This window comes from Acyrthosiphon pisum, chromosome A2 (genome assembly GCF_005508785.2).
Source record: "Acyrthosiphon pisum isolate AL4f chromosome A2, pea_aphid_22Mar2018_4r6ur, whole genome shotgun sequence".
Taxonomy (NCBI): Eukaryota; Metazoa; Arthropoda; class Insecta; order Hemiptera; family Aphididae; genus Acyrthosiphon; species Acyrthosiphon pisum.
Window position 1 is genome coordinate 60,217,184 of NC_042495.1, and position 18,536 is coordinate 60,235,719.

Here is an 18,536-nt window from a genome sequence, read left to right on the forward strand (position 1 = left end):
CCCACGGCTCCAGTAACATTTAATAAGTGATATGGGGACGCTCATTTTTTTAAAGTAACAGAGTCCCCCTACTTTAATTTTGCCAAGTCGAGCACTGAATGCAAGTTTGTCTAAATGTTATTGTAAATAGCTTGAATTTTATATAGATCATTATTAAATAATGATAAAATTACTTTAGTGAAGTCAGTAAGGATCATAATATTTGAAGTACACAATGTTAATATTTAAAAGGAAGGAAGAAGAAATATCACCCTGTAAGTTGTGGTTACCTGTACATGTTAGCTAAACACCAGCAAATATTTTTGAGATTGGAGAAAAGGTTGAACCTTGTCGACAGTCGTAGGTAGGAAGTACCAACCAGTAACCCGAAATGTCGCTAATTTAAAAAAGGTTTATAGACGTGGGTGTGAAAAGGGTAAGAATTTTATTTTTGCTAGAAGGCTGCATCATGTCATATTGCTGTCTAATGACTGAATTCTGAATGGCTGAGAGACATTTAATAACACAGCTTACTGCTGAGCAGACTTGTTTATTTTTTAACTCCACTGTAATTTGTTGTAATGGTGTAGCGGTATACCTACCTGCAATGAATTTGTCAAATACCTATTTTAATAGTTTAATTGAAAATTTTGGGTGGTAGCTGGCTGCTAAATGTTCGTTATTTATAAATTATGGGAAGGTAATAAAATGTTTGAGAAATAGTTTTTCACAAATTTAGAAAAAATGTGAAAGACGTATTATTATTGGCCTGTACGAAAAAGGCAGTTACGGAGATATTATGTTTGACTTAAGAATAAGGATAACCAACCTCCCAATCTCATTGTATTTTAAATTGCACAAATACATTTTTAATGTTGGCTAATGGCATGTTTATAAAAAAGATATTTTTAATATTTTATTTACGATACTTTACTAGGTAGGTAGGTACCTGTGTTATTTTAAAATGTCCTAACTCCTAACACCCGATTATATTATCTTATATTATTCTTTGATTGCAGATTGGGTGGCTACCACGCAACTACACAAGACTACAAGTTTTAAACATTTAAAATATAAATATCTAAGTATATTTATATATTTTTCGGGGCCGGAGTGGCGCAGTGGTCACGCAGTTGACTACGACTCACAAAGTCATCGGTTCAATTCATAGCAAAGTGCAAAAAAAAAAAAAAAATGTGTGTGATTCTACGCAGTCACCATTTTCCCGTGCTGTCGTCCGATTGCGTCATCCGGTTTCCAACTAGGTCCCACTCCACTGGGAGTGAAGACCGCACATGTCTCCTCTTGGAGAAGGGGGTTAATATCATGCATATAGTGATATATATATAGATAAATAGATCACATGATCTCCCTACTACCCACTTGTGATAAGCATTGTCAAAGACCTTGAGGTCGTTTCAATGAACAAAAAAAGAAAAAATATATTTATAATTATACTGAATTAATCCATTACCAAAGTTGAACAAAACTCAAATTTAAGGTGCCCGGTGTCAATGCCATTTGGTCCACAAAAAAAATACACTTACCTAACTGGAATATGATTCTGTCCTGTAAAATCAACCAAATTTGATCTTTTTTTTCTACAGGCCACATCAGGGGCGGATATCGGGGGGGGGGGGGGGTAATTCGTGGACCACCCCCCTTGGGCTTTTCGCCACCACTATACATTATTACAATATTGTCTCTAGCCTATAACCATTGATTATAAATATTTAAATATTTATACTGTTGTTATCTGCTGACTCATTTTGAGAATTTTTTTAAATTTGGCGACCCACAATACATTGAGTGACCTTTTTTTTTTTTAGGTATTTAGGTACCTACTAAACGTCATTACCTCTGTGGATTTGAAATTCACCATTTTAAGCTTTTTTTTACAAAATATTGTGTACCACTAATTTAAATAATAAAAAATCGGAGTTCCGTGCAGGCTATTGAAAGTCTTCTTTACGATAAAAACATTTTTCATCGAAATCTATCAATTCTGCAAGGCCTGAGAGTTTTTCCTGTGAAGTCATTTTGTTGATATAATACAGTAAGTAGGTGCCTCTACCTACCTATCAATATTTCCTCCCCCTTTAATAGGTATTAACTAAAACTAACTATTAAACTAAAATATAAAATATAATTTTTAAATTGCGGAGAATTAACTCTGCACTGGGTCTTTTAAACAAAAAATAAATCCGTAATAGCTAAATAGCATATGGGTACTTTTTTCTTAATTTTCCACATTTTCAAATTTTGTATTTCATTATTGAAACATAAACTCGTAAATTCGTATACCTATATACCAGCTAATAATAATATAAACCAATAACCATAGTAATATTATCTGTTTATATTCAATATTGCCTAATATATTATATGTCTAGGTACCTATCGACATTGAGACCAATACAAATATAGAATATACGTCAGGCAGTATAGGTATTGAATTAAGAATATTGTAAGCATTTGTTCCATGTTTATGTGAAACACGCAATTTTATATTTTTGGTCAGTTAACATAAAGTATATTATACATATAGATAAATATTATGTTTACACTCTTTGTGCAGCACATTAATTCTCTGTTTAAACATTAAAAAATATATGATGATCTTATATTATGATCTATTTAGAATTCCTATTACCTACCTAATACCTGTGTTCTGTATATATATATAGGTATAGGTACCCAATATAATATGTAATATATATATTATAGGTATGTATGTGCGTATATACAATAGTACTTAAATAATTTTATATAATATAACATTAAATATTTATCTTAGTTATAGTAAATAATATCGTAATTAAATAGTTTTTATCGTCGTAGCTGAGGGCTGAGTTATGTGCTCGAACACATCACGTACGTGGCGGTGCACGCGAGGTCAGTCCGCCGCTGCAGGATGTCTTTAGTTGCCGACCGGATGATGACGTCCGTGCCGGCGTTCAGTTGGACGACCATGAAGTTCTCGAAGTCCACGCTAGTGCCGACTGCCTTTTTTATGCCCACCGCATGCCTGAATCCCAGGGCTCTGCACAGTGAATGGTAATCGACGTCTGTGTAGTCATCGGTTATGCACTGTTCGTGCCAGTGCCCGTACGACCTTACCGCCAACACGCCTTCGTTTCTGCAGTAGAAGTGAAACAAGGTATGAAACATTATAATAGCCATTAATCAATAGGTATATCACTACAACTGTAGTGCTGTAGATAGAGGTATACACAATAACCAGAGCCGGGCCGGGGGGGGGGGCTAGGGCGCATGGTTTAAAGGGGTGTATGTATTATATTTTTTTTATAATATTTTAATCTTCACATAAATAAAATATATGAGAAAGATTATTGTTTTACAATTATTTTAGACCATTACAAATTTTTTCTGAACAAAATATTTCTGACTATGTTCCAGTAATAGCAATATTACTCAACCGCAACGTTTTATTCTTGTATTATTTGTCTTTATAATAAATTATCGTATTCTTTATCTCAAAATTGACTGCACATTGAGTACGCGGGGTGCGATAAGCGAAAGTAATTAAAAACCAGATACAAATTATGGCTTATCGGTATTATAATATATTATTTTTACATTTTGTAAATCACCATGTCATGTCAGTACGTTATCTGAATCGAACCGGGCAGCTGAAAAGGTTGCTAATGCAGAAATTATATCAAAACAGTTTGATTTGGAATTTATATATTTTTTAGTCATATACTCATGTGGGATAAAATATTGAATCAAATAATATTATATATTATATCGTGTGATTAAAAAATTACAAAGCTCAAATATTTAAATAGATCAGGCTTAAATAATGATAAATTCATTAATTCATTAAATGTTTTTCTTCAAGAAATGCGTGATAGTGGAAATGATAAGCCTAACCTAAAGGTATTTGGAATAAAATCTGAATTAAAAATTAAAATGAAAATAAAAAGTAAAGTTATGAACGAAGAAAAATCATCGGGTGAAGATATTTCTGCATATCAATTTTTAACATTGTAATACTACAAAGTTCTTGATAATATATGATGGATCAAATGAAAAGGAGGTTTGAACAATTATCAAATATTGCTGATGATTTTCAATTCCTTTCTGGTCATTCACTATCTGTAACACCAGTTGAAACATTGAAAAAATGTGCATCTGATTTAGCTATCAAATACAACGAAGATATTGACAAGGAAATAATTAACGAAATCGAATTTTTTAAATATCAAGTAAAAGCAATTTTACCAGACTTAAACGCAACTGCTTTAAATATTTTAAATGCAATTAAAAAATATGAACTTGATTCAATTTGTCCAAACTGAATGACTACACAGAGATTGTTTCTTACCATGCCTGTTACCGTCGCTTCTGGGGAGCGCTCTTTTAGTAAATTTAAATTAACTAAGACGTATTTATGATCAACCGTATCACAAGAGAGATTAACCAACACAGCAATATTGTCAATTGAGAAAGAAATAACGAAAAACATCGATTTTGAAGACGTCATTGAAGATTTTGCTTTAATAAAGTCCAGGAAAATTAAATTTTAAACTAAGTATCTATATGATACGTATATGATACGCTCTTATGATACGTTTGTAAATATAATATGTATATATAATATAATTTTTGATTTGTATTAATTTTTAATTATTTAATACGATATAAATTAATAAATTATACCTAACTATTTTGTTTAATAATTACTATTACAATCAGCTTTAGTTTTTTTTTCAAATCAATGTTAAAAATACGTTGTAAAAAAAAATTAAATTAAATAGAAATGAAATGCATTATGATTTATGATTAATGATAAATAAAATAGGGGGTGAATATTTTTAAGTTTGCCCTGGGCGCCAAATCTTAATGGCACGGCTTTGAGGATAAAACATAATACTATTATATGCAAATACACACTATATACACCGAAAAACAAACACCATCATAACTCACTGAAAGTGCAAGTTCCGAGTCACAGTTATTACCTACAACGCGGACCGACACTTTCGGAACGTATTTCCAAACGGCTTGCATGATGAAGATTTTCACGCTATATAGACATCAGGGGCGTTCTCAGGAATTTTCAATTGGTGGGGGGGGGGGGTTGTGGATAATTTCTGGGAACATATTTTGGGGGTGCACATTTTAAACTCGGGCCTTGGGGGTCCTTAAAAGGGGGCAACTGGATTGTCTGGATAATATCAATCATCAAATATGATCAGGCATTTCAGCAACACTATATAAAAATCTGTCGTCTATACAAAAGATTGATGTTCATTGATAAATGAAAAATGATTAAGTCTTACAAATGCATATAAGTGGCATAACATAGCAAATTGGACGCTCAGCAGATCAAGTTTAACTTTTTTTGTTTAAAAATTATTCAATCTAGAAGTAAGTATATTATTTGTGAACCTCATAGGGGTATCTTTATAATTTAATTTTAAAGCAAGTTATGAGTACCTATTTTAAAATTGTGAATTTTAAAATACTCATAACTTGCTTTAAATTTATAATCTAAAAAAAACTTATGATTTTCACTGGATAGCAATTTTATCTTTAAATTTTATAAGAGGTAAATATTTACTCAATTTTTTCAACTAACAGAGATAACCGGGAATTGCTGAGCGTATAATTTGGTACCTATGTTATGTGTTTGAAAGTACTCTATTAAGTATTAAAGTATTGTACTTATAATAATTTATATTACAAATTAAGAATACGATAAATAAAGAATAATATTTATCATAGAAATATAGAATACGATTACTGTATAAATTGTATTTCAATGTAATATAATAAACTGAATCCAGATGACCAAACGGAGTCAACGGATCGCCTGCTCGTCTGGACCCAGCTTTATAATCCGTAAATTTTTGTTAAATATTCATATTTATCATTAATATTTAATATAGCTATTAGCTTGTTAAATTGTCAATTTTGCATACGAGATAACTTAAAATACTTGAGTCACTAGAATTAAAATTTTACAAAGATGAGGGGAAAATGTACCTATTAAAATTGTATAATAATTTGCGAGCATATTATACAGTTTTTTATATCGTGTACATAATAATGTTACGTGGAAGCAGTCGCCTATACATTGGTGTGATATAATATTCATTTAGGTATAGGTATTGGGTAGGCAGGTAACAACTACTAGTCGCGTTGTAATAACTGTGACTCGGAACTTGCACTTTCAGTGAGTTATGATGGTGTTTGTTTTTCGGTGTATATAGTCATACTTTTTTCCAGCCGGAGTGATTAAGCCAATGCATTCGGCTTCGTCGTCGGATTCGGGACAATCTTCTTCGCCGTCGCACACGAGTTCCGTAGATATACATTTGTTCGATCTACAGACAGACGAGATGCGAATAAAACCTTTTTTTCGTTAAATTATTCATGTATACAATATCCATATTAGTGTGTCACATACGCTATTACACTTGTTTTATGTTTGTATATTTTATATTGCTTACGATTGACAATGATAAACGTTCGTTCTGTTGCAGTAACTGGGACAGTTCGCGAACTCTTCGTCCGTCTTGTCCAAACAATCCCAACGTCCGTCACACAATCTTTCCGGGGCCGTGAGCTTTAGATAGTCCACGCACGTGTTTTTCTCACATGTCTTTGGTTCATCGGTTCCGTCGCCGCAGTTGTTGAGTCCGTCGCAAAATGCAGTTTTCTCCACACATTTTCCGTTGGCGCAACGAAAACTGCCCACATCGCAGACTATAGAATAGTTGTATATTATATATTTATATTATATTGTATGCATTATTGTAGACTGCAGTACAGTGTATAGGTAAATATATTTAGTATTTGAGTATCATTATATAGTATAGGTATCTATGTACGTTAATAATTATTATTATCGCTTATTAGTATAAAGAAAAATATATTTTTTTTGCTAAACTAACTCTTATATATTATAACAAACCATTGTTGAACTCCTGAATCTTAAAACCTCACACTTTTTTGTAAGTTTTTGTACTTGAGAATCGAAATCAAAATTGTATGGATTAACGTTATAGACGTATTCCGATCGTTCATAAAAATAATATTTGTCTATAATTTGTATTTGTGTACGAGTACACACGCGTCATACTTCTTATATTGTTATATAACACATCTAGTTTTTTAAAATTATGCAGTCGTCTAATCCTATAATAATATTATATAGGTGAGATACTTTTTAAAAGCTAGTTAGGATAATTTTTATTATAGTGCAATTTGCCCATCATCCCCTCTCCCACCACAATAGATCCTTCAATCAATATTGTATTATTATAATTTATCTAAGTAAAAATGATTATTACTGCACATATTGTCGTTGGTTTTGCATTTATCGGTTCGCTCTTGGCACATTTTAATCGTTTCGTCTTGTTCGTCACGACAATCAGGTACTCCGTCGCACACTCTTTCCCACGGGATGCACTCGCCAAGCTCGCAGCGTTTGCCGTTACAAAAGGGAACGGGTGTCGTTTTCACGCTTTCGTCTACAAATCATAAAAAACGTATATACGGAACATTAACGAATATATCATATTATTATACAGGGTTGTTTAAATGTCGCGTGTGATAAAATTCCAGGGATCACGTTGAGTTAAATTTGTGTCAACCAAGTCGCGCACATTGAAAAATCATGTACCTATAAATAATGCACAGAGTGTATCTGGAAGATATGACATATTAATATTATACAACTGTTTCATTTATTAGTGAATCGAACAATTTTGGTCGCATATTATATTATAATTTTCCGAGTGACATTGGGGGCAGCTGTTTATTATAGATACATGTGTATAATTTACCAGTGATTTCCGCAATTTTGTTCATCAGACATTCAGCTATGGGTAGCCGGATTCGCACGTTACGATCGCATAGGTTCATGTCGGACTGGATCGATGGTGCGGCCAGAAACAAACCGAAATTTGATTCACAGATGACCGCGGTCACGTGAGACATATTTTTTCCATTCTGAAATCACGCAGATCACTTATAGGCTATAGCTTAGTTTATAAACGGTAATATGTCTTTTAAGAACCTACCTACCCTCAAATATATACCTACGCGCAAATAATACATCTTTCTGCAGTACATAGGCATAATTGAGGGGGGCTTAGGGGAGACCGGCTTAGCCCTCCGATTTTTAATCATATCTATGCCTATGCTGCGGTTGGTACAGTGTATGGGTGTCGGGTACCTTTATGACTTATGTAATATACTAATATGTATTTGCTTATCAAATTAATTTCCCCGTTTTTTATATACACAAATAAGATAATAATTTCTATTCATATTCGAAATATTTTAATTTGAAACTTTAGATTTGACTTTTCAAATATGTTTTGCTTGTTCAATAATGTTCAGTAATTTTTTCTATTATTAAATTTATTGATTATTTTATACATAATATTTTTGCCTTCCAACAGGAAAATTGAAAAACTTATTAGGTATAAACGTTTTCTACGTACTTTGAAAATCTTGGGTGAGTTTTCATACACGGATCTTCGAAATTTCGCTATTATTTATTTCAACTTATATATGTTATTAGTTATTACTGCAGTGTAAATAGTGTAATATATACAGATTCACATATAGTTACAGCCTCAAGGACCAAGGCCCAATTATGGTTAATAGTTGTATGCGCTTACTGAACATGATCGGGGTATTTGTGACACAGTAAAGCACAACTCGTTAGGGTCGTCGCAATGTTCGGTATCTGGTCGAAGGAAAGCAACTTCTGTTTTATTGTTATGCTGGTCGTTTGTGTAGCCAATCGCGTAGCAAGTGCCATTCAGCCAAGGCGATGGCTGGAACGGCAGAACTTCTAATGGGGCCACGCCTCTGCTCACGGTTGCCGGACTAGCCAAATGAAGCAAATCAAAATCTTCACCGGGAACTTCTCTGATCCCATCGACCCGGACGATCTGTTCGTACGGTGACTTGATCCAGATGATCGAATACGTGCTGCCACCCAACACTGCCGTCGCGTACGACTTGTTTAAACTTGAAAAATAAAAAACAAACAATAACGAGAGACATTATAATTCGGATCTGATTTCCGTCAAGCGTTTTTCGTGTGCGCACTTTAAACCGATTCTTTTGACAAGCACCCACGAGTCCTTCAGCAGCACTCCGGATTGAACGAGTGTACCGTTCACTAAGATGTCAGCATGCCAATGGTACCGTTTCTCGTCTACCGTTTTCTTTCCTGCGCATTTCACGAAAAGCCCTTCGCACACGTCGCTGATCTTCAATTTGTTCGTTTTCAAAGGCAGAGCACTGTTCCACGACATTCTCTTGGCATAGTGTTCCGAGTGACTGAGGATAATAACAATAACATAACAATAACACAAATCTTACGGTTTCGTAAATAAATTCGTATACCGGAAGTAACTACGTATTTCAATTAATTTTAAATTGAAATAGGTACTATACTACCTATTAATCCTTTTCTAAATTTAAAACATAAATAATTTATATAAGTCCTTTACAAAATACATTAATACATACAAGTATACAACCATATATTATGGTCGTAAAATTAAAATTGGAAGTCGTCTGTATTTTATGCCACTGATGATTTGGATTGGAATTGTGCACATAAATGTATGTACCTATATATAAATATTATGTACTTACAACCTACTACCTACACGCGTATACGATGTACAACACTACAGCATTTTAATGAGGAATGACCGATTTTATTTAAAAAAATATACATAAGCAGGCATGAGGTTCCTGGGATTTATTATAACTCGTAAGGGCCAAAAATATATCTCAAACTATTTGGTTTGGACCATAAATAATTAAATAATGGTTTTGTGAGGTTCTAGTTCCAGCAAAAGTATTTTGGTTATTGTCTGTACGGTTTCAATGCTCAAGCCTCAGTGCCTCACCGTCTTATTAAAATATTATATTAAACTATAATTATATAATAATATTTAGTAGGTACGTACGAGTAACCTAGACTGGAACAAGTGTCGTGTGCTATCTTAACAACTGCATCATCATGTATGCACCTCACCCTCCAGACACCGTTGCGGTTCACGGCCACCATGCCAGATTGTCGTAACGTCGGCCGTCCGGTCCCGTCCGACGTCACAGCTGTTGTGCCGTTCGTGATTGCCACTGAAAATTAAATAGAAAGACAATAATAATATCATAACTCATAATAGTTTTCCAACACGACTATTATAACTTATAGGTATAGTTACCACAGTATTTCTCATCACTGCCGTCGATGCAGTTCACGTGCCCGTCGCACCACGCGCTTTTCTTGACGCATTTTATCGGCCAGCCACAAGTAGTCTCGTCAGCTTTGCACTTGGACGTAACGCAATCGGCCTCGTCCGCGCCGTTGTGACAATCCATGATCCCATCGCAGATGGCCGATGAATTGTACATGTTCGCCAGTCTTATTTTGCAGTTGCAAGACTCTTCGTCCGTCCCATCCTCGCAGTCCACCGTGCCGTCGCATCGGTGGTTGTACACCACCACTTGAGTTATTCTGGAAAGATAAATCATGGGACGAGCTTTAATAATATAGGTACGCAATAGTATTATTTTCAAGTCCATGGCTTGGAACTTTTTAGATACAATTGGTTCTGGTTTTCAATTTAATTTTAAACATTGGTATATGCAGTTCACGATTCTGGTAGCGGTTTATTGTGTTTTTGGATTCCCTTTCTACATAATATTACTCAGCTATATTCAATTTGTTAAATTAAAAATAATATAGTTCAAACCTTCATACAAATTTTTATAGGTAGTAGGTACCTATGAAGAGTTTGTCGTGATAACATGTTTTGTTTTAAATATAATTTTAGATGAATAAATTACAAATATTTTTTTCCTTAGGGTTGCTGGTATTGAGATATAGTTTTTGGTTCTAGAACCAATTATTTTCGGCCCTGTTTTCCATAATTTACCTTTTACAGCTGAACATTTTTTCTGTAAACTGGTTGTCGAAAAGTTGACTCAAAGCATTGATAACCGTATCATTTAGTCGAGTAATATTATTACTATTGTTTTTTTCTTTGACAGCCGCTACGGTCGTTTTAGTTTCGACTTTAACGACGTCTCTGTCCCGGGGATTAGCGTTGATATCATATTTTGACAATGGTGTTACGTTTGATCTTACAGACGCCACCGTAGTCGGCGCCAGTTTTGGAGTGGTGAAATTCACATTAACACCTCGCAGTGGCTGTCCAGCACTTTTTAATTTACTGTACTTTAAATTGCTATGATCAGTATTTCTCGACCGATATAAATTCACTTGATACTGAGAACCGGTATAATCACAATTTTGTTCGTCTTCCGCGTTCATACAGTCCACATATTTGTCACATTGACGTTTGGTCGGAATACATTGTTTTCCGGTTTTGCATCGGATTCCTGGACAATACTGTAGTGGACGTTCTTGTGGCAAATTGTTCTCTTCTGAAACAAAATATTTAATTTAATCGAGAAAAGTAAATATTGTTTATTGTCAAAAATAGAAATTATACAAACATAACACATCATTTTATGTTAAAACATATATATATATAAAACATTATTTATACATATTTTAACTCACCAGTAGCTTTAAAAATCCAATCCATATACAACGCGACTCTAGTGTATACTCCGGGTTCCATAGGTCTCGCACATCCTTCGCCGTGGCTAACTATGCCAGCCACATACCATTTATTCAGATTGTTAGGTTCTCTGCAAAGCAGTGGACCTCCACTATCTCCTTGGCAAGTATCGTGGCCACCACTCAAATACCCGGCACAAATTTCTTTACCATCTATATCAGATTTATGCGTGCACTCGGCAAGAATGGGTACTTCTACCTCTCGCATGTTGTCGGCTAAAAAAAAAATAAAAATCACAGTCTACTGTTTTACACCGTTTTGTTCGACTTACGGTCTGGTCCGTGTTCAACCGTAGCTCCCCAACCAACAGCTGTACACATTGTTCCCGGAAATGGAATCCAGCTCAATTTACTATCGGGCAAACACACTGGGCGAATCCAACGGTTAAATTCCAGACTGCGATCCAATCTTAGCAAGGCCAAATCGTTTTCCATCGTCGATCTACTATATTGAGTGTGGATTATTGCGTGCGTTACTATTCTCGATTGTTCCATGGGCGAAAACGAAAATCTTCTCAAAATTCCTGCTTGCACTTCATAAAAATGTTTCTTATACCTATGTTTTACAAACAGTTAGGTATAAATATTAATCCAAACAATAAAATGAAATAACATTAATTAAAACAATAATATAATGATAATAATCGCCCAGGTATCACGTTCAGTACTTACTGATTAACGCAGTGCGCTGCGGTCAACACCCATTGATCACTTAAAATAACACCGCCACAATGGAATATGCCATCCTGATAAAGTGCAATGAGCCACGGCCACGCTCCAGGGTTGCTGGCGATGCCTCCAACTACTCTAGGATCTTTCGACCTCGTAAAGCGCGAGGTGATGTTACTCGATGGTTCTAAATAAGGGCTTCTTCTCATTCTATCGGGATCAATGTTTTTGTTGAATTTAAGATCGGAACGTATGCCACACATTTCTGGTTCACATTCGACAAAGATCCCTTGGTGCTTGCATTCGTTTAATAATATAATTTGATTGTTTCCATCGATATTGATATACGGACCGTTATAAGTAGTCAGCTCATTCGTATACTCTACTTTATTTGGCCTAGTTACCCAATCAAATATTTTTATTAAAAATATAAATCCTACTACAATGGAATAATATATTATATGACTAAATAGTTTACTTTGACATTTCTCCAGACTCAACCGTACACGCTTTTTCCGCCCACGTGTGGATTTGATCGTTACCACACATTGGGTACCAATTTCCTTTCCAATTATGGTGCAGATAACCGGACGAGTATGAAATGAAAAATATCTAATATTTATAAATGACAAAGTTTATAAATTATAATATAATATGTGTATAGTAATAATATGTCTATATTTTTAATAAAAAAAATTTAATTTAATATTTAATTTGACGGAGATATTTTTTAAGGTAAATAATATACTATATTACTAGGTATGTAATATTTTGGTATATGAAATATTCAATATCATTGGAAACATTTTACGACAAATAACATATATTAGGTAGGTACTAAAAATGAAAACATTTTAAATAGGTTTAATATTTAAAATATTTATTTATAATATCTTCTTCCTTAACTGGTTAAAAATTAATCAATTTTTATTTAAATCCTACCTATATGATTACTACCCATCATTTTTTTAATATTAAAATGTTATTGTACCAATGTTGTATTCTAATTTCTGATATAATTATTACTAGCTATAATTGCTTGTAATTATTTAGTGCTTAGATTGTAGGAGTAAAGATTAAAAATTTAAAAACATATTGGGCATTTATCACAATATATTAATTCACACAATCTAATTTTAAAATTATCAATTTTGTTTTTGTTGTGTACCTAACTCAAAAAATAATAACCGCAGATCTTTTTCAGATATAATAGGAATGTGGAATGTGGTATTTTCAATTTTTTTTAGTTTCGTTTCCATAATTGCTAATACAATTTTAATTTTCCTGGTCAAAAAACTTGAAAATTTAATAAAAAATCCAACATAAGTTGTTATTTTAGCAATTTAAAAATATTGAAATACATAGTCATGATTAATATTTCAAATAATAGCATTTTCCTATAAAGATTTTAAGTTCAAATTTTGACAAAATCCGTCAAAATCACGACAATTTGAAAATTATTTTGTAAAAATGGTCAATTTTTAGAGATAAGGCTTGACTATTCTAATACAAAGTTTCTCATAAGTAATTCATATACAGGAACCAAAAAAATTAACAAATATATTAAATTAATATTTTTATAGATCAGTAGGTAGTAATTTAAGTTCAAATCTTGACAAAGTTATAGGTATATTTAAACAAAGAATAATAATTCTAGTTATTTCGAAGTAATTAAAAAATATTTTTTTGTGGGGATTCCAAAATTTTTAGGTAGGTATATAAGTATATTATTATATTTTAAATACACGACGTTTTCAATAGATTAAGATTAATTTTAAGCTTTTTCCTATTTATAAAACGAACCTATTCTGTATTCACTGCAGTTTTACACCGCTCTACGGTAAGGCGGTATTTACTCAAAAGCTAATAACAATAATACATGATATAAATATAATATACTATATTGTAATAATTAAATATTAATAGTTAATAATAATATAATGAATTCAATAAAACATTCAACCTACTGTATTACTAATAATAAAATAAATTGCTATAATAGCAAAAGATAAAAAAAAATATCATAAAATAGGTAAACTTATTAATATAGGCTTAATAATTTTTAGAATGATTAATCATTGAATTAAAATTTAAATAAAAATACATCAGATTGACTTACTCAATGACGAGATAGATACACTCGACACCTATTGTACAGTAGAGCGATTACCTACTTTCCCTATTTTTATTTACCTATTTCATTTATAAATTATTGGTTTGATATTAGATAATAGATAATAATAATAATTTAAATATTAAAGTTATAATAATAATAACAATAATAGATAATTTATAAATAATTGTCAATTACTTAACAATTTTGTTAAATAAATATATTTTAAAATAAAGTCTCCTTAATAGTTGAAATTAAAATTATTGTTTTATAGTTTAAAAGCTACAGACGATACAGATAGGGGTAGAAATATAAATAGGAAAAAAATTAAAAAGTTTAATTATTAGATAAATGTTAAAATTAAAATATTAAATCACAATAATTTATCAAAATAATAATATAATATATTAGAATTTTTATAAAAATTCTCATAATTACATACTTGATTCGGATTTTCAAGGTGTCTAGATAACAAAGTGCATTCGTCTTCATCGCGGCCGTTAGGACAATTTTTTATGTAATCACAACGATTTCGTCTTTCGAAACAGCTGGAACGCTGTAAAACAATATCCCAATCGCCACAACTAAACGTTTCGTTATTACAACCTAGAAATAATAGATGTGTTAATTATATGTGTACCTATGTATTTTAGTTTTAATTTATTGAATTAATAAATCAATTTTAAAAAAAATAGATAATTTATTAATATGTCTATGTTATGTGTATGTAATATATTTTATTTTGCTGGACACATAATATGGACATGATATGATTAATTGTTATATTAATTATTAAGAATCAGTGCTATATGTGCCGTACCGAAACATCCCAATTCGTCTTCTCCACTCGGACAGTCGTAATATCCGTCACACAATTTGTCTTTGTCTATTCGTTGTTTGCAATTACACTGGCTTTCATCACTCGCGTCATCGCAATGAATTCGGCCGTCGCACCAGTTTTCGGTGTCCACACACCCGGAGTTGTCCACGCACGGAAATGTATTCGACGGACAATCGAGATTACCTGCGGACCAGACACGAATTCGATTAGTTTGACTATAATATTATAATTTGTAATATTATATCATTAAGTTATTATATTACATATAATTAGGTATTGTCAGGTATAAATAGGTATACGATATTAGCTGGAATTATATATTTTATTTTATTACCCGTTAAAATGTCGCCGTTGTTTCTTGCAGCGCTCTTGGCGCTTGTCACCGCGGCTGCGTTTTTCGTGCTGTTATAGTAGTTTTTTATCGTTTGGTTCGAAGTATTTTCATTGTTTTTGTTTACGTTCACAGAATACATACAGTGCAACCTGTTCGGTTGTCCCGCGAAATCGGCAACCGAGCAAACCACGTCCGTTCGACAAATTAACAACACCGGGTAATCGTTTTGAATTACTGTGGCGACCGGTGGTTTTCTTTTATACGCGTTCAGCGACTGTGCCGTATACTGTATGGTATTTGTATTCGCGTCTTGCAGCTCATTAATTTGTTGATAATTCACTACGTTCGGTGAACACGGTGCCGGGTAAAAGCATATTGGATACGTTTTCGGTTGTACTTTCAGTTGTTGTATCACTTCAGGCTGCTGTAGGGTACTTTTTTCGTCGTCGTCGTCGTCTTTGTTATTCGAGTGGTTTACGTTTTCTGTGTTAGTGTTACCTATAATTATAGTTGTCGAATGATTAGTGTTTTGTCCGTCTTTAGGTTTATCGTAATGTTTTTCACCGCGGTCTTCCGACGAAGTTCTTTCATTTACAACTGTGTTATTTCTATTTTTACTATTTTCAATAAAATCAACTGTTCTGTCTGTAACATCAGTGTCACTATAATTATTGTCATCGGGTTTTGATGTTCCTGCAATTGATTTTGTAATATTTTCAATTTTGGATGTGAATTCTAAAGTTTTTTCTGTAACATATGCTTCTGAATAATTTTTGTCAAGTTCTGATATTTCTGTAGTCGATCCTGAAGTATTTTCATTTTCAGATGTCGATTGCGGAGTTTTTTCTGTAACATAATATGTTTTGTTATGATTTATGTCAAGTTCTGATATTTCTGTAGTCGATCCTGAAATGTTTTCATTTTCTGATGTCGATTCCGACGATTCTTCTGTAATATAAGTGATGTCATATCTGTTGTCAGGTTTTGATAATATATCCGTTGTCGATTTAGAAATATTTTCATTTTCATTTAATGATTCCGAATTTTTTTTTGTAATATAGTAAGTATTGCTATGATTATTTTCATGTCCTAATATTTCTGTAGTTGTCTCAGAAATGTTTTCATTTTCAGCTGTAAAGTTGAAAAAAACGTCTTTATTCGAATTGTTCTCGTGTGTAGTAGTTATTCTGTCGTTATTTAATTCTGTTGTTCTAATATTTTCGTTTGGATCCATAATGTCTGTTGAACTGGTTGACGTATCGGAAGTAATATGTGTTTGTATGTTTTCACTGTCATTGGGTATAATACCGGTAAAATATATTATTTGAGGTCCAGCAGTTGGTTGAGTATTATCTTCACGATTAACTATATTAGTTACCGCAATGGACATTTCCGGTGATAGATCTCCTTTTGTATCGACAGTTCTAACGGTGTCTTCCTGGATAGTGGTACCTCCAAGTGTCGATGATAACGTAGTAGAGAATTCATTTTCTTCATTCGAAGTTGTAGTAATGATTTCGTCATCAGAAAAACTACCTAATTGATTGGTTACACTTTGAGGTGTGTACTTAGAAAATATAATTTTTTTTGATTGTTTCGTTTTTTCACCCGTAGCAGGTGCATATTCATTTAAATTTCCTGGTGTGAATGTTCTTTGATCAAATGGTATTTTGGTTAAATGTGAGACTTCAGTTGTTGTGCCGACAGTCGTGCTAGTGTCTAGTGGACATTTACAACGGCATATTCCATTGTCGTCAACCATTGATAATGCTTTAGATATCCGATTTAAGTCCTCGTAAATTTTATTGAATTTACCCTTCATTTCTACACAGTCTACAATCGTTGTTTCTTCACGCAGACCCCGTTTATCTCGATTAAACTGAACATCTAATCGATTTAAACTGTTGTACAGCCTTTTTATTTCATACATAAGACTTTTTAATCTGTTATTTAATTCACACGTGACAGATATTTCTTGTTTATGGACGTCATCTGAAACCGTCTGAAAATTACTATTATTATAATATGGCTGGGCTACATTAGATATTGTGCCAGAACTCTCTGATTTATATAGATTTTCGGCGTTGAGCGGTGATCGTAATGTTCTATTTAAATTATTACCAGTATTGGTATCCATACCTGAAATATTTAAATCGTCGTTGATAATAAGAAGTCAGTGTGTTATATATAATATTTTAAGTCAATTAAAGTATTATAGGACGTACCTTGATTAAAAATATCGCGTGTGGCGTAATATGTTAATAAACCGAGGAAAGTTGTTGAAATTAATATTAATAAAATAAAGCATTTTCTTTTCCAAAACGGCATATTATTTTCATACAGCAACTTTAATGTAGAAGAATTGATATTGGACATATTTCTATACCTATGTAGACGAACGAACTATATTAAATTACGCCTAGAATATTTGCATTTAGAATATTTCTGACCTGTAATGTTGTTGAATCACTGGTGTTGATGTAGATTTTCTTCAAATACAACTCATAACAATTTACACTTTAGTACTTCATAAACTATAAGATATATCTAATAAAAAAACAATTTAACATACTATATATCTATTTTTAAAATTTTATAAAAAAATTATATTATAAATTAAAATATATTTGTCACACAACTTCGCTTATTTCACGATGAATGTTGTTTGGTGAATACGTATAAAAGACTGAGGGCAGTTATGTGCTGAACCAACACTTGTTAGTAACATATAATATTAAAAAAAAAAAAAAAAAATCGAAAAAAATAACAATACATATATCATGTTAATAGAAATATTGCTTCATTCATTGAAGCCTCAATTTGTATTAAAATGCTTTGCTTCGCATTAATTTTATGTAATTACTGTTGTCGGGTGTTTTGAAAATGGACAGTATAACAATATGCATACATATACTATAGAGTATAGACATTGCTAAGGAATTTT

The 18,536-nt window shown here is 32.4% G+C and overlaps 1 protein-coding gene across 1 annotated transcript; it reads right to left on the reverse strand.

The window, feature by feature from the left end:
- Nucleotides 1–2,719: 2,719 nt before the first annotated feature.
- LOC100168823 (serine protease nudel) lies at nucleotides 2,720–18,262 on the reverse strand. The gene is made up of 19 exons (XM_001949924.5): nucleotides 18,043–18,262; nucleotides 17,818–17,978; nucleotides 15,593–17,731; nucleotides 15,238–15,441; nucleotides 14,860–15,023; nucleotides 12,783–12,916; nucleotides 12,308–12,700; nucleotides 11,908–12,191; nucleotides 11,576–11,851; nucleotides 10,926–11,436; nucleotides 10,212–10,504; nucleotides 9,954–10,125; nucleotides 9,079–9,312; nucleotides 8,643–8,997; nucleotides 7,800–7,965; nucleotides 7,305–7,484; nucleotides 6,462–6,717; nucleotides 6,228–6,335; nucleotides 2,720–3,118 (listed from the first exon to the last, which is right to left on the reverse strand). Exons 2-19 carry the CDS (start codon nucleotides 17,966–17,968, stop codon nucleotides 2,833–2,835), a joined length of 6,306 nt encoding a protein of 2,101 aa, XP_001949959.4. The 5' UTR covers nucleotides 17,969–17,978; nucleotides 18,043–18,262; the 3' UTR covers nucleotides 2,720–2,832.
- Between the last annotated feature and the right edge of the window lie 274 nt (nucleotides 18,263–18,536).